This window comes from Nipponia nippon, unplaced genomic scaffold, assembly GCF_047370975.1.
Source record: "Nipponia nippon isolate SJK-2023a ecotype South Korea unplaced genomic scaffold, ASM4737097v1 scaffold_3, whole genome shotgun sequence".
NCBI classification, from domain to species: Eukaryota; Metazoa; Chordata; class Aves; order Pelecaniformes; family Threskiornithidae; genus Nipponia; species Nipponia nippon.
The window spans coordinates 109,081,548-109,105,058 of record NW_028262347.1 but is presented as its reverse complement, the minus strand read 5'-3'; the positions used below and the strand labels follow the sequence as shown (position 1 = coordinate 109,105,058).

Sequence of the window (23,511 nt, the reverse complement as noted above, 5' to 3'; positions counted from 1 at the left end):
TAACCGCTCAGGCTATTGGATAGAGAAGGAGAAACACACTTCTGTTCTCCATTATGTGAAAATTGGTCCGATAAATAAGTTTGCAAGTGCTTTCTGTGTTTAGGCCTGCAGGTAAAAAAAATACAGGGAAATACCTTGAGACTCTCAGTAGCTCTTGGGTTACTGAACAATTCAGAAGTGTTAGACACAAGCAGTTTAACATATGCCTGTTCACAAAAACATAGGCACGAACAATGCTAGTCAGCAGCTCAAAGGGGGTTTTAGGAGGCTGGTAGCAAATAAATGTCACTCAAAGCAGCAAATGGATACCTGCTTTTACTGATTTAGCCCCACGTGCCCACCATGCCAGTCAAGTAATGGTTGGCATGGCCGTACCGGAAAGCTACTGTGCTGAGTGAGGCAGCGTGAGTTCTGCCCTAAGTATTGTCAGGGGCCTGCCATGTGACTTGATACTTGCTGGTATTTTAGTTCTCCTTCCAGAACAGGAAAAGGGGGAGTTTTCTGGACTTCTGTCATGTTTCCTTCTCAAATTGGTACAGTTTGTCATCCCGAGATAAACTTTGCAAAACCTTGCTTGCCACTGGGGAGAGAGAGAATTCATTTGAACAGGCATAGTTTGTGTGTGCATCTGGTGTATGCAACTTTGTCCTGTGTTCGTAACAGAATTGTGTGGTATAAGGGTTTTGCAAGTAGCTAGTAACATTTTTATGAAAACAGGTTAAACATATTGCTTGTTTTAAAATCCATTCTCTGGTTGATCCCTAGGAGAGAGTGCAGCAGTTCTCCCCGCGTGCTCATGCTGTTAACTTTTGCTAAACATGAGGTAGGCAGATTATGGCTAAGCTTTGGCTTTTCTGCAGGTCTGTGTGAGGAATGACGTGTTGCTTTGGTGCCTTGAGTACAAAAATGTTTAGCTTAGAAGCGTGCCTAAATAGGGTTAATACACAAGCTTCAATAGTCATATAGGTAGCTATTTTAGTTCAGTTTAAGCCTAGTAAAAGTAACGCATACAAACCAGAAGCAAAAGAGGTCATGCAGCCTTTTGTACTTATTTAAGTGCATTGGTTTAAATTAAATTAGTGCGATCGTTTTTTTAATGCAAGCAATGGCTGAGTTAAATGCTGTGATCAGCTGGAGAAGGAAAATTGTCAGTATCAGTACCTTAAAAAGTGGCGTGGCTTGCTTACTTTATCAGTAATGCAGTAATGGAAGGATTGGGGATTAGAAGTTCCAGAGAGGCTGCGCTTCCTCCCACCGTTGTTCTCTGTAATAGAGGATGGGGTAAACCCGGACTGATTTTGTCCAGATGGATTCGGAACATTGTACGGAGAGAGGCTACAATAAGCAGTTTAACACTCATTAATTGGAAGGTGTTTATAAGAACTCCCTTCTCAAATGTAACTCTGAAGTAACCAGAAGCCTACAAGTTCTCATACATTTAACTACTAGAATTCCTATGACAGATCACTGTCTTGTAAAACCACTTCTCCTGGAAGAACAGTCAGTAGGCCATTCTCCTGAGAGTTGTGGTTATTCACAACCGGTTTGAAAACAAGTCCATGCCTGAGCGTTCTGTTTGTTTCCTGGCATCCAAGCTTTCTTCTTTCCTGTGTGAGCTATTGCACGTGGTAACGGTAGGATAAAATAGCATAACGCAAGCCACAGCACTGCGCACACTAAAGGAGCATGCACGATACTTAGTCGGCACACATAACCTGATCAGCTTTTCATATCGCTTCCAAAAGGCATTTAAATTCTAGTGTAATCCTAGGCAGTTCCTGTTTAAGTAGAGCACCTACACTGAAGTCAGCCTGTAGTTTCTAGTGCTGCTAGTTCCAGCAGGGTTGTTGAGCTGCTTTTGTGTAGACACTGAAAGAAAGCAGTGACATAGAACATGCACTATTCTTGCGGTCTTCACTTGCCCTGACATAGCAGAATTCACATTTTGTCAAGGCATTATCTTGTAGACTTCCAAACAACTATATGGCTGAGCTTTAATTGTCTCCTATTCTTAAAATAGAAACCGTTAGAAACTAGTGTTGTACTCCTTTTTTCCTTCTTAACTGATCAGTCTAATCTCTAGCCTGCAGCCATTGTTAAACTACTAATAAAAAAATGCAATACAAGTTAGCCAGCAATTTTTGTTAAATTCAGAGAAAGTAATTCAACAGTTCCTTTTTTCAAGGCACTTGATACTGTATTTGGTGGGGAAAACTGCATTCTCAGAAATATTTCCATAGTGTATATTTTTGTATTTACCTTCGGCTTAGCATAATACATGCCTTATCAAGTGTGGCTTTTCCATTTTAGAGTGAAAATATAAATGGACCATCTAATGCCTGTGAGTAAGGTGTGTATTTGCTTAACCTTATCTAGTGTAAACAGTTTTCCAATGCAAGATTTGGGGGTTTTGTCGCTAGTTTACATTCCCATAATGCATATCCCAGGATTTCCTTAGCATGTGCAAAGGATGACAAATATCAGTACTTCATACAACTATATTTAATAAGTTATTACAGAAAAAAAATAAAGTCCAAACTACAAAGTTTAAGCAGTTGTAAGCAATAGCAGCATTGAGCTCCATGTTTAGTCACAGTACTGCAGTTCCATACAAGCATTAGTCCAAGCCAAAAAGGAAGAAGCCTTGTTAGAATTACTAGCAAAAACAATCTAAGAGAACATGTAATAAAAGATACAGTACATTTAAAATTAGTTGAAAAACAAGTACAGAGATCTTAGCTGTGAATGCTCTAAAAGTTATGTCCATTATTTTGACAGTAAAATTACAAATATCTAACACTTTATACCCCAACAGAACTACGTCCAGGAAAGAAAAAAAAGAGCCAAAATTATCTCTTATTAGCACCCTGGTTTTCTACTTACTGCTAAACTTTTTCTTATGTAAATTTGAGTGTGTCAGAATTACGTGACCAATGTGATTTCTGACCAGCTACCCATTTGGGGTATAGAGTAGTCACTGACATGAATATAAAATACTCGGTGGTATGATAGAACACTATAGCAGCAGAGGTTAAGAAGCTTGTCTGGTTTAAAAAAAAAGAAAGAAAGGAAGGAAAAGAAAAAAGGGTTCAGCTGACATCATACAAACTAGCATAAAAGCAACTACATACAAGCCAGATTAAACAAAAGAGACATTTCTACAAATCTGTGACTAATCTTTCACTCATACCTTGCAAGTAGAGATGTCACAATACTGAAATATTAACATGGGAGCTTTTCCCAGTTAAGCGCCCCTTTTTTTTTTTTTCTTTTTTTCTTTTTTTTACTACTCTAACAGATAGTGAAATCAGCAAAGTTATTTGCTAACTGCATATTTGCAATACAATTTGTTTTAGCCCATGCCTTGCTAGCAGGCTATAAAATACAAGCATGTAGGCAGAAATATAAGCATAAACTTTGTACCACTTAGCAGGAATTTTTTTATTCCCTCTTCATTCCTTAATCTCCTTTGTTTGCAATTTGCATACATTCCAACCAGTAGTACCTAATTTGAGTCTAAATTTTACTTCACTATTTGATCTAGTCTATACATTACTTACAGAACTGAACACACAGAGGATACACAATAGACCAACTCTGGACACGTTTCTTTCCGCAAGTCATGGATGAGCCACTCTAACACTCTAGCATAAGTTAGTCTAAAAGGTCATCAATAACTTGTTGAAGTAATTGTTTTGTCTAGAGAAAGTCATTGTATGCCCTGTTTACGCAACACCAGTTTTAGTCTGGATTGTTTTAGGTGCCAGAACAGAGAGTCGCTGGCTTCAGGAAGGGGTTTCTTCTGGCTGCATAGGGAAACAAAGGTGATGTAAATGGAGGTGAGGTGAGAGGTGTTTCGATACTGGCACTTGGTATTGCCAATACAAAAGAAAAAAGGACAAAGACACAAGAGAGGCAGAGAAGAACGGAGAAAGACAAAGAAGCTGAACAGATGTTCAGACGTGGTGGCAATATGGGTTACTGCATTGCTACCAGGAAATGGACATAGATTATTTTGCATTAATTAGGCAGCCACCAACACTACGTGGTAACTTGGGTAGAAAATGATGTGGGTACCTACAGTCTGCTCCACGCTGCCACTGATAAACGTATGCAGGAAGGAAGTTGTGCAGGAAAGGGTCAATTTAATTAAATAAATAACACGGTGGCAAAATACAATGAAGAATATATATTTTAGGAGGTTCAATTAAGACTATTGAAAATAGAGTTTATTGAGTTCATGACGAGAAAAGTAATGGAGCATTATGCTGAATGGGCAGGGTCAAAAACCCATTGTTTCAATAGATTTAGTTCCTTATAACGGCAATAGTATTTCATCAACACTGGTGGTGTATAAATCTAGACAGCGAACTGGTACTGTGACATCCCTATTATCTCCCTAAATCATTTTGATAAAGGAAAAGGCTTTTCAAAATATCGCATTTTTTCTGCTTCATTCTGTCATTTTATTGCCCAATTCTTTGTTACAATTTTCCAATCACTTTACATAACCAACCATTTTCATCATTGCCACACTATTGTAAACCACATCAGCAAGTTAATACATAAAGCTTTGCATTTCAAAAAACTAGACACTTTAGTAACAATATTACAAAGATTTTAGCTTCAAAAATAACTGAAAATGAAAAAAATAAACTTTTAAAGAATTAGCATCATAAAATTAATTTATTCCAAGTAAAAATACAAAATAATATTAATGACATTGACCAGATATGAAAGTCTCTCCCAGAAACAACTATATTAATGGTTGAGAAAGCACTCCTTAAAGAAAATACGAAATAAAAATGAAAAATATGTAAATATGTTTAATTTTTTTCTTAGCAAAAAATCTTTCTAAAAATAACAATGAAAATTTGTCTCAGTACAAAGGCTACATTACTATTGAAAAAATACCAGCATGAAGAAAAGGTACATATTTGACAGTAGAAAAATGATTTTAGTGAATCACAATGTCTAAAGTCTGCAATGAAAATAAATCTGCAATAAAGATTTATGCCTTTTTTCTTTTCATTTTTCTTTTTTTTTATACAAACAGTACAAACAGTATTGCACATAACAACAAATAGTCGAGGTTAGGTTAGCCTTCAAAAAAATCGACTAGTTCAAGTCTCACATCAGAAAAGGCCACAATAGGACCTGTTGTACCCAGGGGCTTCTTAGTCAAGTTGCAGTTCAGAACTCCATATTTTAAAAAATAACTTTTTTTGAAGGACCCTCTTTTAATATAACATATTAACAACTCGGGGGCACATTCATTTACAAAACAAAAGGGAGCATGTCATAATTTAATAAACTAAAAAAAGTTCTCTTTAAAAAAATACAAACAGAAGAACTCTCACAATTCTGGTCAGTCGTGCATAATCACACTTGATTATAAATATACAAATTAAGGGAAAACATTTTTTCACCTTCTATTCACAACTTTCAGCACCAAACGGAGTTTGTGTTTACGCCTGTTCTTTATGATGATTTTGTTTTAGATTTAATCCAACATTATGCCATATTGTACATTTTCCAGCTTCTCTCTCTCTCTCTCTTTCTCTCTGGGGGTATTTTTCTACATGAAAGAGGGGTATTTCTTCAAAAAGGTTTACTTCTTTCACATAATTAGGTAGATTTCTGTAGGTTAGCTATGATCTTTAATATTACAGTTATAAAGCTCTAACTTCTTCATTTTCAAAAAAACTCAAATAAGCATGAAAAAAATAAAGTTACCCATCTGTTAAATCATTTTTCTTGCAGAATTAAATTAATATATATTTTTCTGAATAAACTTACTTAGAAAATATCATTTTCTTTCCTATATTTCAAAATTGAGGTATTGCAAAAGATCATGTCAGTCAGAAAGCATGCCTTTTTCTTTAAAAAAAATCATCAGCCGACTGTTGAAAACTGTCTAGATACAAAAAGTAGTGCATAACAAAATGTCTTGTACAGATGAAAAAAAAAAACAGAAAAGACACCTGGGCTGGGAAAAGCAATATCACAAACATGCCCAGAAGTAACTTCAAAAGGGATAATTATAATAAGCATTTTAAACCAGTAAAAAACTATTTTTTCTTTTTTTTTTTTCCAAAAACAGAAAAAAAATCCTTTCAAAGCCAATACTCACAACTAAACATTGGGAAAAACAACTTACTAAATTAGACACAAACAAGGACATCACAACAAACAAAACCCAGAACATTTAAATCTACTATGCGGTGTCATATCCAGTCAGATTGTCCCCAGAACTGCAAAAACAAAGGAGGAAAAAGAAAAAAAATAGTGTACACATTCTCACAATCATTAGTATACCAAGTGTGTTTATATTTATATGCTATCTGCAGCCCCATAGTTCATGCTAAAAAAATGTCCACTGTGTTAGCAGGTCTCAATTGTATTCAAGCTTCACAGGATACATCCAGGGATTAGAGAGATAACGCCACATCCACAGAGCAGACATCTCATGTTACTTTTATATGCAGACATTTCTTTAGCACCGCTTTTTTTCCTAACTTCCTTAAATGTGCCTAGTTTATTAGTTTGACAGACTATCTAATTGGTAGTGTATGTATGCTAGCATGAGCTCTTTGGTTTTCTGGACAAGGTCTGCAGCTACGTAAATGATGCAAGCATTAGGAGAGAGATTGTTACTAAGAGCTCATTTCTGTTTATGTACCTGTTATGAACTGTCAAAAATGTGTTAATGTTGGATACAGAGGCTTTAACAGTTAAGTTTGATCACAGTACTAGACATAATCACTTTACTATATAAAATAAATTGCACGATATATAACAGAGCACCGCAAAGTACTTCATCTACCATCCACAAATTTGTTTTAAGAATATCCTACAGCTAGTTTTTATATCTGTTGTAATATAGGTCATTCTGTAATGGGCTGATCCTAATTTCAGAAGCATTACATTTACTGAGGCATGCCTTCCTCCAGTCAGTAATCAATTTTTTTTGTTACTGAGTATTTTGTAGCCTACACAGATTCATAATTTGTGCATTGTGGGCAGGTTTTATATTAGACATATATAAAATTTATTGCATGCAGCAACCTGATTAAGTAAACATGCAGTCAAAAAATATTGACCTTCCTTGGAAGCTTTTCTGTATGCTATACTGATCTCCTTTCAGCAGCCATCACTATTTTAATCACATATTCATTTTTTAATTGATACCCTAGCCTGAATAGAGTATTATGGTATTAGTAATACCATTTTAATAGCAGCAAAAGCTATTGCAGCATACATTTACATAACACTAAAAGACCTAACAAAAAAAACCAAAACCAACAAAACAAAACAAACAAACAAAAAAACCCTCAGCAAAACAAAAGAAAAAAGTCTGATCCAGCTTATGAGGTATCATCCTTACAAGTCAAAATGGAGAGCAACTAAAGGCTTATTTTCTTTAAGGGTTATTACTACTCTAAATGACCCAAACTAATGATTGCTGAATATCTGTTTAAGTTTTTGCTACATCTGCCACCTACTTGTGAATATTACCTTTGGTAAGTCATCTGCTAGGGGCAAGTCTAAATTTCTGAAAATAAGTGCATGCTCCAGTTTAAAAATAAAAATAATTATAATAAAAAAATCTTCATCACATACACATCAACCCAATAAAGGCTGATGAGAATGGCAGTCTACATAATGTCACTAGTGACAAGTCTTGTGTAGGAAATTAAGGTACCAAGCAGATGTTTGTGTGAATCAAAGTGCAAAATCAGTACAGTTACACTCTGCCGGTTTGTATTATACTGGACACTGAGTTCAGTAATGTGACTGTAAATAATAATAATAGTAATAAAAAGACCCATATCTTCATTAAAGTCGAGGACGAATGCACAGATTTCCAGAACACTAAGCCCTGAGGCAGCGCTCTCTTTTTCACTCGATTTTATCTACTCCAGTACTTGTTGCTGGGTGAGGCCTGGGGTTCAGCTCCAGCGGAACGGGACGTGGCGGGGCCGGTCACCTCCCTCCTTTACCAGTGGTTTGTGGAACTCTCGCCCAGCACGAGAGTGTATGCTTGCCCAGCAGTATTCACAGTAATACTGCAAACAGGTAACATTGGCACAAAAGAATGGAGCAAATTTTCCACCACAGCGAGTGCCCTGGCATTCATCACACATCTGATCATCCAGCACATATGGCTTCACTTCCACCTGCACCAGGAAGAAGAAAAATAACTGTAAGAAGACTACATAGTTTTGTTAAGTATGAACAGAAGGAACAATATTTTAATTCTTTTGACTCTGTTGAAGGTTTTCAACTGATGCTGGATTAACGCGAAGAGGCTGGTAGTTAAATTTGCCTACCAACCACTTTACTTGTCAGAAAATCGCAAGAAAGAAGGGTGCGCTTTGGTAACTGTTCAACATTTCTTGGACAAGTTAGGTATGTGAAAGCACTAAGATGGAAGTACAGTAAAAATAGCAGCTCCAAGGATTTTGCTGCCATCTAAGAAACCTCCAGGAATGTGAACACAGTTGTTATGGGGGCAGGGCGCGGGAGAGCAGCATTTAGGAAGAAAAATTATAAAGAACAAACTCGTATTTCTAAACTTTAGAGGTCTGGTGAGCTTCAGAGGCTTTTTTCCAGAGAGGTTTTTTTTGTTTGGTTGGTTGGTTTTTTGTGAACTGCAAAATGCACGACCAGACTGATAAATGAAGAGAAGATTCAAATTAAACAAGATTAAATGCACTTGTATTAAATACTCTGCCTTATGCTGGCAAAAATCACTATCTCAAGATTTCTAGCTCTAGAAATGTAGTAAGATTTCATAGTTGTTCCAACTATGGCCTTGCGATCAATTACATATGGGCTGGAGAGCTGCTGACTTTTGTCCTACGCTCAGTTGTAAACACCTTAGGCCTGGAATTCTTTTGGTTTTTAAAGCACTTGTGCCAAACACAGCAGTATTTTGATGCATGACTAGGCACTTGCAATAATACTATTACAGAAGCTGACAACATGCGAGTCCTCTCCTGTGTGTCTGTTCATAAGAATCAAGCCTACACATTTAAATTGAGTGTTTATTCACTCTGGGGACATCATTAGTTTATGCATGTGTAATTCTTGTGGCTCTATGATGCTATTTATAAAGTGGTTTAAGTACAGTCAACTACATTAAGAGAGATAGAAAAAGATTGAAATAGTTCTATTATAAATAATTTTGCTGTAACTGCACAAGTGCTAGTCTGGCAAAATTTGTATCTTGCAATGAAAACTTGACTCCAGTAACTACGCTTCAATACCTACAGTATTAAAGAAACACAGAATGAGATATTAAGTTGAAAAACAAGAAACATGTTATACAAAAAGCTTTATGCTGAATTTTACTTCAGCTTTTCCCGATCACATTTCAACAAATGTTACTCATCTGAAGTAAAGTTTATATAGTGAGTTATATTTCTTGCCTATGGAACAGCTAGAACTGCCACTTTTTTTTTTTTTAATTACCCTGTACTACTAGTATTGCATGGAATAAGTCTGAATAACTGCCATTTTGCATATCAGATGCCCTACCAGTAAAACTAGAAGCATCATGTAAAATAAAAGAGCACTGTCTCAAATGAAATTGGAAGAAAGCAGGTCCAATGTCCAGCACATCTCTAGATCCCCACCTACTCACATTTCCAAAGCATGAATTGTGAAGGTCTGAAATAGATTCTCTCCTTTTCTTGTTTTGGTTGCTAGCGAAATAATTCTAAGAATGTATGCTGTACAATTCAGGGATTTCAATCTATTAGATTTAAAAACTAATATTTAAGGACTGATTAAGAGACTTCATACTTCTTCAAACTCACAGATAAACCTATTTTAAAAACAGATAAAAGATAGTTAAGTAAACTTAAATTATCAATCAACCAACTGGGAAAAGTACTGATTGATGGAAAAAACTACCAGCTAGCATCATTTGTGGCTCTATCCTAAAGCTTAGAAAAAACCCCAAGTTTTTCAGCATGGCTGATAGATAAATCTCAAAGGGTTCAACGCTCTGCTTAAGCCTCCAGAATTAATCTTTTTAGTCTCTCTGTAAAATTTTTCAGAATTCAATGGACAAGAAATATTTAGGAACAGCCTTGTCTTAGTTAAAATCATGAGGTATAGTAGCACCATAGAAAAAATAGTTTGAGGACTTATAACTCCATGACCTCATCTAATCTGACAAAAAGTTCAGTTCACATTTTTAAAGAGAAAGTAAAAATAGCTTGGACTTTGCAGCTGTGTGGTTTTATATGTATGCTGCACATAATAGACACACCCAATACCTGTCAAGCTGACTTCTTAAGAAACAATTTCTATTAGAGTAAGTAGAAAACAAGACATCCCTATTGTAAAAATACCTAGCAGCAGTGCATGCTGTATATTCTTTTGAATAATTCTAAATGCCGAGTCCTCAGAAACACAGGTGTTATCTGTACATGTAATCAAGAGGTGAAGACAGAAGGTCTAAAGGAAAAGAAAAAATCTTGGAAATTAACTGATGTTTTCTTTTAAAGTCTTCAACTCAGATTTCAGTAAATACCTTAACTTTGGTCTATACTTGAAAAACCCTTTAGAAACCAGGATTTCATATGGACTGACCAAAACTATCTTGTTTTCCCCGCCTTTGGCCTATCAAGCGTCTATTGGCATTTGGTTTTGGTTAAATAATTCTCAAGACTTTTGAGGTCAGCATTACCTATTATACTTAGGATAAACCTGTGTTTTAGGAACCTCAATCTAGACGTACACTGCCGAGGGAAAATGTTGCCTAATAATATCAGAAATGCCAGAAGCCATATAAGTAGCCACTAACTAAAAGCTGTTGATGGACAATGAGCAAACACCTAAAGGAGGAGAAAGAAGCTGGGAAATTCTACAGTGTCTGGCCTTCAGAATTCAAAACAAAACCAAGAACAAACAAGCTTACAACCAACTATTTTCTGGTTTTAGTACGAAACAGTTATTTAAGACGTTTAAGATATATTTTTTCCACTCTGCTTTAGCTGCTTAAATGACTAACAAATGTCGTCTGAAGAACAGAGGTTACAGTGTTCTCCAACACGATATTAATATAAGGATGTTTTTCATTTCTGTACAGTTTTGTGACTAACGACCATTCTGTTCCATGCTGTTTTACTTACCCGTTTGTCAATGTCATTATGTTGGAGCTGGACAAAGCGAGCACTGATAGCAGCAATATAGCTCTGCTGATTGGAGAAAGCCACTCTGCCAGCACCTTTTGGATACTTCAACTCTGGGTCTGTATCAATGCCAGCATAGCAGACACCTCCATATAAACGGTCCATAATCATTGCCAATTCAACTGCAAGAAGTCAATTGTTAAATATTATCGATTTAACATAAATAATACTGTTACGTTTAGTTTGTTGCATTAAAAAAAAGTGCTATTTGCCTTACCCTACTTGCCTTCCAAAGTCTAAAATAGCAAACCCAGACATTGGTTTTAACAGATTGAATCAACCCTACATGAATTATAGCAAAATATAAAGGCAAAAACCAGAGTCTGTAAAAAGAAACTTGGTGTGACTGAAGTGTGGGGAAAAAAAAAAAAAATGCAGAGTTACATTGTTAAAGTAGGTATCACGTCAACTGTTTTAGAGTTTATCATATTGTAAATTAAAACTGTGGTATTTGGGATTAGGTATTCAGGATCTCCCCCAGCTCCAGCCAGGCTTGTTAACGTTAGTTTACATATAAGATCACTTAAAGATATTCCTGTATTTAGAATCTGATATTTTGCCCTAAGTACTAAGGTTGAAAAGACATTAAGGAAGTGTTTCACATTTGAAGCAAAATTTTGTGAAACATCAGAAGCTATTACACTTAAAGCAAGCCTATGTTTTGGGTGCAACTTAACTTAGTATTTCTGTAGAATATTAACTTGACTGTGGATCTTTTAATATGGTTTGCTGCTTTTTCTGACACTAAGAATAACTCTAAAGAAAGTTATAAATATAAATATCATTCATAAAATAAGACAGGCTGAGTGCATGGCTGAGGATACATACAGGAGGAAAGTTAAGGGAAAGAACTGAAGGAAGTGGAGAAGGGCTGAAGGACATGGAGAAGAGGCATGTAAACTGTGCAAAGATGTATGGTCACCGAGCCAAGTTCTCTGTAAAAGTTGATAGGCAAACAAATTTGTCAGATGGATTAAGGACAGACCATCACAAAGGCAGATACCTGTACAGGCCCTGCCAAGTCAGCCATTTTTTTATGCTAATGTGTGAAAACACTTGGTAGCAAGTTAAAATTTAGCAATCCAAGATAAAATGAAAAAGGATGTAGTAAATATTTAAATCCTTGTAGTTCTCACAAAATTCTCACTAGTTCATTATATATAGAATAGAGGCAATTTTTATATTGGGCGTGTATATGTGTTTGTATAAATGTGTGTGTCACATTAAGACCACCATATGCTAATTTGTCCATTTGCAAGGAGCAAACCAATGTCTGACTCATTCTACCGAACCAGGTAATACTCTTGCTCCAAACAGCAAGGGAAAACGATCAGCATAAAGTGGTGACTAGTAGATTCTACTGCTTTCTAATGATTTGGAATCATCATTTGGGTGAATATGTCAGGAAGTGACAGTACGGAATAAACATCAGGAATACTTAAAAACATTTACACTAGCAGCTCCAGTAAGTTACTCTTGCCAGTAGACAAAGAATATATAGGATTCCAGGGCAAGGAAACCATGCAGTATTCAGACATCTTAGGAGAAACTTCTGTATCAGACCTTTAAAGTTGCAAGCAAGAGAAACTGGAAACTATTTGTCTGCTTTGGAGAAGTTAACTATTTAAAGGCATCAGTTTTCAAATGTAATGTATTTCAAATGTAATCTATGACAGGCCAAATGACATGCAGTTTTATAAAGGCTATAATTAGAAATGAGGTAATGTTCAATTGTTACTATTTACATAATTACCGTCTTACAATTATGCCTTATTTTAAGATGGTGAGGAAAGTGAAAGCTGCCAAGAAACCTGGGCTGGGAGAAATCTTCCTGTCAGCAATGGCTGGGGGACCTTGGGTACAGCTTCCCAAAAGAATTGGGATTAGGAGAAAGATAAAGCGAGGAGCTGAAGTTCTAGTGGGCTGGAAAGTGGCTGCCAAAGGAAAGTGAGGGCTACCAGGAAACCTGATCCAGAAGTCTTTCTTCCAGACAATGACTGAGGGGCCTTGTCTACTACAGCCCTGGAAAATTAGGATTAGGGTTGAGAGGATGAAAAAGAAACCATGCGGCTGACTTGGAGTGAGGATGGAGTGAGACTACTAAATGGAAGTGAGGGCTGCCAAAAGACCTAGCTAAGAGAAATGTTTCAACTTGCTAATGGCTTCTTGACCTTGTCATTGGCTCACAAAAAATATAAGGGTTAGGAAGAAAGAAGAGAGTGTTGAGCTACAGTTGGAAGTGGTGCTGAAAAGGGGCCTTCAAAACAAAGTGGGGGCTGCCAGGAGATCTGAGCTGGGATAAATCTTTCCTCTGGCCAAACGCTAAGGAGTCTTGTCTACGGCTCTGCAAATAAGAGTGAAGATAAAGGGTTAAGGGCAAAGAAAAAAGACTGAGAAGAAGAGCTACATTGAAGGGGAAAGAAAAAAGATTGAGAAGAGCTACATTGGGAGTGGGTCTGGAAAGTCTTCAGTACAGAGTGGGGCCACCAAGAGACCTGGGCTGAGAAAAATTTTTCTTCTGGACAACGGCTGAGAGGCCTTGTCTATAGCTCCATGGGAAAATCAGGGTTAGGGTTGAGAAAAAGGAAAAGAGAAATCATAGAGCTGCAGTTGGAAGTGGTTTGGAAAGGGGCTGAGAGAAGTTTGTCATCTAGTCAAAGGAAAGGGGAACTTGTCTGCATCCCAGCAAGCAAATCAGGGTTAGGATTAAGATGGTATACATTACAAAAAATCAGCCAAGTTCTAGGATATTATGCAAACTTGGGGAAAACTGTTTCTACTGAAAATCCTAATTAGTAACCTATTTAAAAGATAAAAAAAGTTCACAGTTTGTATTTTGTAGACAGGAAGACACTCACGGACTTAGAAAGTGAGCTATGATCTTTGGAAAAGACGGTATATTTTCTGCCCTTTTACATCTACTATATATCTTTTCTGCTTAATCTGGAACCCCCTGCTACATGCCTCACATTTTCCTTCTACTCACCAGCTCGGAGGGGCCGTGGAACTCCTCCAACAAAGATAGTTTTTCTTGGATCCAAAGGCTGAGACCCGTCCATCACAAAGTCACTGTCACTTAGGTTCCAAGGTCGAATTTGCACCTGTATTAAGGATCAGTTTTAGCAGAGGAACTTGACAACTCAATTAAAATTAAGAAACAACTGCCAAATCTTTCTATAATTAAAAATATAATTTTAACCTAGCAAAAGCAGTAAATCAGTGGTATAAGCACCAAAACAATTTGAGAACATAGCTTATCTAAGTGTTTGAAAGAAGGTGGACAGTTCATTTATCACCTCTAGAGGCCAGGCTTGAGTTAAATTTCATCATAGCAAACTCCTACCTCATTAATTCACCATCCCTAATCACCATTATAATAAGAAATCTGTGAAAGGACTTTCAGAACATGTATGTGCAATTACAGTTGCAGTTTGGGCTTCTGGCTTTCCTGAAATCACATCCAGTGATCCACACATTTTAAGGCACTGATAGGAGTGAAGATAAAATTCATTTCTGCGGTTGGATACAAAAGGAGTTTTTATAACATGTGAATGCTCACTTCTGTTAAGCAGCAACACAGTTGATAAGAAATCTTTAGGTTACACAGAAAAAAAATGCTCAGAAGTTATTTGGATAAAGCTGTTCATCCATCCATTTATTGATCCTAGAAATCACGTAAGCATGCTCACTGTGCTGTAACACTGGGTTGTTCATCTATCTGTGCAAGCTTTTTAATAGTGTTTTTAAAAGGCAGCACGTTTTTCATCTAATCATATTTGTCTGTAGTTTTCGTCCAATCTGTATGTATCCATAGCCACAGAAGAGACTAGCATTAAAGAATGTTAGAGCTGTGAACAATAGAAACAGGTTACCGTATGTCTTCTATTCTGCTATAGCTGTCTACGTTATTTGTTTTTACCCTGCAGTTTATATAAGGTAAATGAGACCTAAAGTATAAATTGATTAGCTATTCCATGCAGGAAAAAAAAAAATTAAGAAACCTAATGGACTACAGGGGATATTTGAAGCTATCTGGATTTTAATTTGAGGGAGGTTAAGTTTCTTCATGTCATTGCATAAGGCTTTCTTTTCTTTCAAGTAATATAGAGGGAAAAATTATAATCTGATTGTTTTACAGCTAACATTGTAAAAGGATGCATACTCCTGGCAGATACCAGAAGCACCAAATACAAAAGTTAATTGAACATGGCATTTATCAGAAAGAAGCAAATGTTAAAACCATGTTATGCTGATACAGACAGTCAATTCAGTGTAACAGCAAGGACAGCAACAGGAGATGGACAAGTCAATCAACTGTAAGTATTTATTTATTTCTTAATTGAAAAGAACAACAGCAAATGGGTTAGCAACCAGCATAAGTGTCATGGCATAAGCTACTTACTGGCTTATCCTTGATTGTGGGACTTGACACACACAGGTAAAGTTTCCCATCTTCTTCCAGACAGGCATCTATCAGAGCTTGTACAGAGCTTTCTTCCTGGAACAGCAGAAAGGCATAACCTTGGAAAGGACAAAGGCACAAGAAAGAAAAAGAACAGATTAATCTATACAGCTTTTTTTTTTTTTAATGAAGAAAACAAACCCAAGAAGTGAATAAGATATACAAATTACAAGTAACTGTTAAGGCTGTTAGTTTGTTTTCGTGAATTAAACTCACTGAGTAGATCACACCCTCATACAGTTTTGATTTCAGAATAGAGACAAGAGTGTTTGCCACATATGAGTATGTTTATTTGATTAATTAATGATTTTGAGCAGTGAGAATATAGGCTGGTGAATAAGGCGTTATTCTTATCCAACAACTGTATCTGAGCTATTTATCAGTGGTACCTATGCTGGCATCGATGATTATCATCATACAATGGAGGCACCGAGTTTCTGGTTACTATATACAATGAATAAATGTTAGAAGAAAGGGTCAAAAAAGTGGACAGGTAAACAGATAAACAGACTTCTATGCTCACATACATAACTATAAAAAAAAAAAAAACCACTCACCTAAAACCAATAAGCATGAGTGAAAAAGAATGGCGTGCGTTGTGTTTTATTGTGAGTCAAAGACCTGCTGTTGTTATTTATATTTAAATAAAGCAGTTCAAAAGAAAGAAGAAAGTCCAACAGAAATTGCTGCAAGTGATTCAGAATTTTAGGACTTTAAATTAGCCAGTAAAACTTAAGTGTGTGTTCCATTCAGTGCTCTTCTGAATGCAGCTGGCAAGAAAGCTTTCTTCAGTCTTAATGTTCTTAAATTTGAATGAAGATTTGACCCAAGCAGTCCATGCTTTTGCTACCTCAGAAGTGAAACTAATACAGCACACTCTACGCTAAGCAAAGCCATCTAAAAGACTGGCTGCTAGGCTTGAATACAGCTGCCCGGTTAAGAGGACTTTCTATCGAGCATGCATTGCTCTTTTGCTCCATAATCAGTACAACTCAGTTTTCCCACTGAATGTGAACGTGTTGGCTTTGACCTTTATAATTTGGCACTTGTGTGTCTTACAGGCTACCTCTTTTCAGAAAATCTGCAGCAATTAGAGGCAGCTGGAGTTTCAGCAGGGACTGCTAGACTTTCTCTGCCTAAGGCTCTTGACACAAACTAAGCGCCTACATGATGATACACCATATTTAAATTATGACGACTTTTGATATAGCTTTACACAGTCTACTTGCTATTAATATAGTAGTGACTTACCCCAATTTCGCACTGAGTATTGAGTGAATACTATCTGGCATGCCCTTTTTAGATAAATACTGCACAACTCTGATTTATAAAAAAATTTAAGATAGACACTGAAAAAGTGTTTTCCTCTGTAAGTTGTTATCTACCAAATTACCTCGTACCCTACTATCTCTAGTCCTATGTGACTTCTCAAAGAACATTAAATTCTATGCAGCTGTTTGTTTTCAGAGGCCAAAAAAAGTTTGCTTTAACAACGTAGTTATAGACCAGAACACATCTAGAAAGACTGACTTCCCCAAGAAAACAGAATGGTTTGATCATCACTCTTGCTAGCAAACAAGGAACTTGCATACCTAGAGTTGGAGTAGATTAAAAATACCAGTCCCAATAAAAAGTGAAATATTTCTTGAGTAAAAACATCTGTTTCCTCTCTAGCAGATATAATTCTCTTAAAACAGTCCCCTAAAGATACAAACACACTTCAACATTTTAGACTTGACAAAACTAATTACATTAACTGAGTACGAAAATAGTTAGCTTGCAACCACTATCATGTTTAGCTTCATTTTATTTTCCATCCATGCACTTGTTATACCTTCCTCACTCCATACCATCCCTTCTGATTATATTCAATGATCATAGCAAAAACTTTATACAAATTAAAGTATCTTCAGTTTAGCAGTTTTTTCAGCCTTATAAAATGCCCCAGTCAGAAAACTAGATACTTGGGAAAGACTACCATGGCACCTACACCTCCAAAGCCAACTGATCACACTTTATGGTTCAATGTGATCATAAATCCTTGCCTTATATTTTATATAAATGCTTTGTGAGGCAAATTCCCAGAAGATGCAGTGCAGATCACTCCAGTACTGTGAAATCCAAAGTACATTTATGCACACTTTAAAAGAATGGTTTAAAATATATTTAAGTAGACTTAAACATTTAGGATTTATCCTCTGAGCAGACCATAAGATTTGAACCCTAAAAACAGAATTTTGTATATTTGAGACTTTTATAATCCTAAACCAGCAAAACATTGGAAATTTCTTTAGCATGAAGTCAACATGAAAATTGGGAAATGTTTATTGTGGCTTAATTACTCAGCAAAAATCTGGGCAACAGCTTGGGATGCTTCTTTCTTCTATGAAGCTTTTTCAGGTTTTTCTGGGTCATAGTAAGAGGTTCCATCTGCGGTAGTTGGAGTTGACAGCCATTTGGGGGTACAGTAAATGGTACGATCATAATTTCCCAAACCAGTTAAAATTAACCAAACAGATACTTGTTAATTTTCTCTGGCTGCTAGATTACAAGAGCAGTCCAATTTGGTAAGAATTCAAGTTTTCTAACCCGGGGGTAGCACCTGCCATGAAGTCAACACCACCTCCTCATTCCTCTAGACCCTGTGACTGTAACACATTCTCCTCTGAAGAAGGACAGGTAAGCAGTTTACAGCAGCCGCCTGCTGTTAATCTAGAAAAGCAGGCAGGCTGGACTAGCATGACATGATGTCCATCATTACTTCAAAACCTGGTGATTGCACATCTATTCCAATTATTCAAGGACTTTTGATACTCAAGATTAACAAAAATTACACTGAAATAAAAATAATTAAATAACAGAAGTTCAAATAATCCAAGGATCATGTAGAAGCTGATACGGACAAGATACCTGCTGAAGTTAAAGGTATTTGTACTCATTCTCTAGAAGTGCATAGGGATACAAAAACCTTAAATTCAGAAAGGTGCAGCTCCTTCCCGTGAGCATGGGAAGCGCTAGGCATTGCTATTAGTGAAGACTTACCCTCTTGCTCACAGTACCACTGTTTAGAGCTGCGTTTGCTTGTTCATATAAGCAAATAATATGTGCTTCCATGGATGCACTGCATTTGATTAGAACGCTATAGCAGGAGATGCACGCTGAACTCAGATTCCAGTATAAAAAATGAAACTGGAAAATACACATGCCAAAACTGACATTGCATAAAGAGTTATCTCACAGTAGATGCAATTTAATAATGAAATAATTTTTTTGCATAGGAATGAAACACCATTTTTAATAACTTCAGCCACAATTTAAAGAAAAAACAGCACGCCGATCTGTAAATTAACAGTAATTAATTTTCTGTCAGCTGTGTTTAAATGCTAAGTTTGGCTATAACTTTATAAAACTTTGATAATATTCGTTCCTGAAGAGATTCTCTAAAACGTCCACTTCAGGCATTGTATCCTGTTCTACTGCGTATTTCTATTCCTATTTCTACTACATACAATAAGAGGTGAGCCTAACCCCTAAAAAGCTTCACTGCATGGCCAATTGACTTCTAACATTCAGAATGGACAATTATAGGGGCTTCTAGATTTAAAAGAAACCTCATTCATGTTTAAAGACAGTAGGTGAGGTAGAATTAATAAGATGATCAGTTTCCAAAACAAAAAAGTATTAATCCAAATAACTTGAATTATTTAGCAGATGCTGAAAATTGCTTCAAATTCCTCAGCATCATGTACTTCAGCACATTCTCCTCTCTGTGCATCACAGGTATCATATGACTTAAAGCATACACGTTTTTTTCCAAGAAGTAAGAGATTTGATGAATTTCAAAATTTTAATCCTCTACACCAGAATCTTGGTAGCATGCTGTGGTAGTATGTGGCAGACAAATCTCAGCAGTGATCCTTTCCTACCTGACCAAACGTTCTAAAGGTTTGGGGGCTCAAGGGACTGCTCCTGACTCAGATTCCACAAAGTAAAACACGTAAGATATTTGAAGACCCAGAAAATAGCAAGGTACCTGACAACAGCTGAATATTCTATATACACAGATATATGGGTTCTTGGCAGAGCAGAAACAACCCAGCTCCTTCTCAGCTGCTGGTACAACACATCACTGTAGTGCTGACAATAAGCATTGCACTTTGCAATCCACAGGAAAAAGGCAACAATGTATTTTGCTTTAAGAAAAGTCACTACAGCTTTTAAGGGGGTACAGCAGGGGGAAGAGAAGATTAATTTCCCTAGCCTAGGAGCTCCTCCAACCTTTAGCTCAAGGACTTGTTATTTTATGGAAAGCAGTACAAGGACTAAGCTCCTTTGTACATGTCCCATTCTGACATCTAAACAGTGACACAATTCCCATATGAAAGGATAATTTAGTCCAGTTGGTCTAATTTCCCTTAACCTTGCTGAGAACAAACTGGAAAATCTGGCATATACACTGTGTCCCACAAGCTTGAAACAAGTTGTCACTTGAAATGCAAGATACACTTGGAACTACCATATAATGTTGCTGTAGTCTGGAAAATGCATTTTTGCCAGCCTAGACAGTCTGGAAAATCTGTTTCAATTAACATCAACATAGGCATACCTTCTCTTAATGATGGGAACCTTTCTGTATTAATGAAAGCACATTTTGTAATAAGGCTTCAGTGACCTCTTCAAAACAACATGCTAGGTAGAAAGCTTATTAAGGTGCTTATTCTGCCTTTCTTATAATATCAGAATCTTGATATTCATACTTTTATGTTAAGAACTGGCATGTTGGTACAAATTACAGAAAAAAGAACTACTCGTGAACCTTTATTAGTGCAGAATGTGTATTAAGTATATCAGGCGAGGGAGAAAACCCTAGGGGCCTTGTAGACACCATTCAACTTCGCAAGCCATAGCTGGTAGACTTCATCAGAGAAGACTATCTTGTCTAGACCAAAATATTTCTCAGAGTTAAAGATGATCCAGCTTCATGGCTCACCAGGAAAAGACTGACTGCATTTCAGAGCATCCATGAAAAAAAGATGTTTAAAAAAAAAAAAAGTTTCTTCTTCTAAACCTGGTAACACCTTCCTTGTACAGCTCCATCATTAGGCACAAAGTTTGGTGGAGTGAAATGGAATCATTGACTGGGTTTTGTAACCCATGGGAGAAGGCAGGAAAGAAGTTTGGTATACTAGAATTTTTACACTCCATTCAGTTGAGGTGATTAATTATTAGTGTTATGAGTCCTACGACTGTCTGAACAGTCTCTAGTTACTTAGTGAAACAGGAATATTTCAGAAAGGTGCTAATGGAATGGCTCTGCAGATCTCTCACTTAATGGAGTCTAGAATGGATTGAATTCAATCAGAAGTTTTTCTTAGAAATTTCAGTTAATTGTGAATTAGTTCCATCTCTTTATATTAACTGAAGTTTACCGTTTTATGCTCAAGTTGTGAGTACTAAAAGTAATTCATAAGTTCTTTAAGTTCTTGTATTTGAGAACAGCAATGTATAAATTGCTGTTCAAATACATCAACCACGAGCTGCGTCTTCTGGTAGGAAGCCAGCATTTTGGCATTCAAATGTTATATAACCAATAGGGAAAGATTAACCTATTTCTGGTTCTTAGAATCGGGGCTACTTTTCAAATAAAGAAAAAAATTGTAATGAAGAATTATATGTAAGGTCCAAGAGTATTTGAATATCCATGTCAGAGGTCTGCATATCATCTATTGATTTCCTATGTAATTGACCTCAAACCCATAATTCCCAAAATTCAGCCCACTTACTTACAAAATCAGATATAGAAATCATATTCTAAGTGTCACATGTTTTCCGTTTTATAACACTGATGTTGGGTGGCAGAAATAAGACAATGAAGAGAAGGACTTTCTCTTCTCTTTACATACTGTATAGCAAGTCAGAACAGTCTTTGGGTAGTCACATGTATTCATTTCACATGCAAAATGGAAAGACTACTTACACTTGAAAAAAATCAAACTACCTTTGAAGCACATTTTCTTTCATTCTGTCTTTTTAAAGTTTAGACAGTGCCTTTTCTGATGTTTTATAGGCTCCAAGATTACAATAAAATCTACCATCCACCTAAGATCTCTTATAAAAGTATTTCAATATATATATCTACCTCATATTATTATGTAAAAAATAAGATGGAGTTAAACTGGCAAAGAAAATTAATGTTCTAGTCTCATGTCTTTGGGTTTATTTTTAGATTGTTGAGATGGCTACCTCAGAAAAGTAGATTTAAATAGACTTAATTTTTTCATGAAATATAAATGGCACTTTCTTCTTTTATTTTTTTCTGGGTTTTTAAAAATAGTTTTGAATTGAATTACGGTTGTATTTACTAGAACTTTTAGAATAAATTTGTTTTAAAAGCCCACAGCAAAGGAACATTTAGAAACAGTGTGAACCACATTTCTAAATCAGTTAATGTGATGACAAAGGGTCATTGCTCAAAGTCACCCTGAGTAATCTTATTAGAAGATGCTTTGAACATGAATAAAACACATTTCTAAATCCAAAGATGAAACGACTATTAAAAATGAAACTCATTTTTGAAAAATAAAATTCCGAGGTGTTAAAAAAAATGCAGACTTTCTTTTAAACATTACACTGACATGACTGGATTTTCAAAAAAACATCAAAGGCTTTAAATACTTATGAAACCTCAAAATAGAAAGGGCTGTAATCTCACTTAGCTACTGCAGAAGAGTGAAATAATGTATTAGTCAGGGCTGCAAAGATGAATTTCTTTTAGTCAGTCTAATTTTAAATGGCAGTGTATGGCCCTGTCAGCTGATTCCTTTCTCTAAAAAACAAAAGGTGTATAAGAAACGTGAACAGTTTAGCATCTTACAACGAGACTCCTATTAATTTTTACATGTTTTTCATGAGTACCAGACTAAGTCTGAGTAGTCTGATATGTAAGGAATTCCCCCTATGCCAAATTAAAAGACAGGTTTTGGAGTAGGTTTTTGTTTTGTGGGTTTTTTTTGTGTTTTTTGTTGTTGTTGTTGTTTTTTAATTAAAGGTATGTACTCCATATCCTCAATTCCACTGAAAAATAATTGGATCCTGAATCTAAACAGCAATTAAACGGAGCATACACAATTCAGTGGAAGACAGGACACATATCAAGAAAAGTCAGAAAGCAAGCAGATCATATGGAAGAGTTGAATGAAAACTGAGGTTCTCTGTCAGTAGCTTCTGTAAAATAAGTTGCATGTCTTCATAATTCCAATTTTGCCATTAAATAGTCCACATCACTGAGACTACCAAAAGAACGGAAACTAACATTTAACCCTTACTACTAATGATCTTACCATATCACTAATAACAGAGAAATTAGAAACCTCCCATGTTGTCATAAATATTATGGGGAGTTTTTCCCCACATCTTCAATTTAAATTAAAACAAAACCAAACCAAACCAAAAAAACAACCAAACAAAAAAAAAAAAAACCAAACCCAAACAAAACCAAAAAACCACCCCCCACAGAATGCACAGAATGTCTGCTTGTTCCATGAGGACATAAATTATTTTGGGGACATGGGAGAGGTGCCCCAATGTTTCCTCTGCATGCACTTCAGTGCTGAATAGAAAGGACAACATTTTGATAGTGCTGTAGTGAATATATACAGCTAAAGATTTATAAAGTCTTTTCAATTCCAAAACATGTCAAGAAGCAGAAAGGATTTGCTAGTCATCACTACTCCAAGACTTGCACTGCTTATGGGGAAAAAAAAACAGTATACATACACCATCTCAGTTTGTCCTGTAGTAAAAATAGTTCTACCCACCTATATTGAAAAAACAAACATTGAA

The 23,511-nt window shown here is 36.1% G+C and overlaps 1 protein-coding gene across 8 annotated transcripts in view; it reads right to left on the bottom strand.

Moving 5' to 3' along the window:
- Positions 1–2,547: 2,547 nt before the first annotated feature.
- CPEB3 (cytoplasmic polyadenylation element binding protein 3) overlaps positions 2,548–23,511 on the bottom strand; it is a 100,076-nt gene continuing 79,112 nt past the window's right edge. For all 8 annotated transcript variants that reach the window (XM_087765852.1, XM_087765848.1, XM_087765850.1 and 5 more), the window contains 4 exons: positions 15,610–15,728; positions 14,194–14,308; positions 11,148–11,329; positions 2,548–8,180 (listed from right to left, as the gene is read on the bottom strand). In XM_087765852.1, coding sequence (XP_087621978.1) covers positions 7,953–8,180; positions 11,148–11,329; positions 14,194–14,308; positions 15,610–15,728 — 644 coding nt within the window. In that variant the 3' untranslated portion in view covers positions 2,548–7,952. The remainder of the gene's footprint in view (positions 8,181–11,147; positions 11,330–14,193; positions 14,309–15,609; positions 15,729–23,511) is intronic.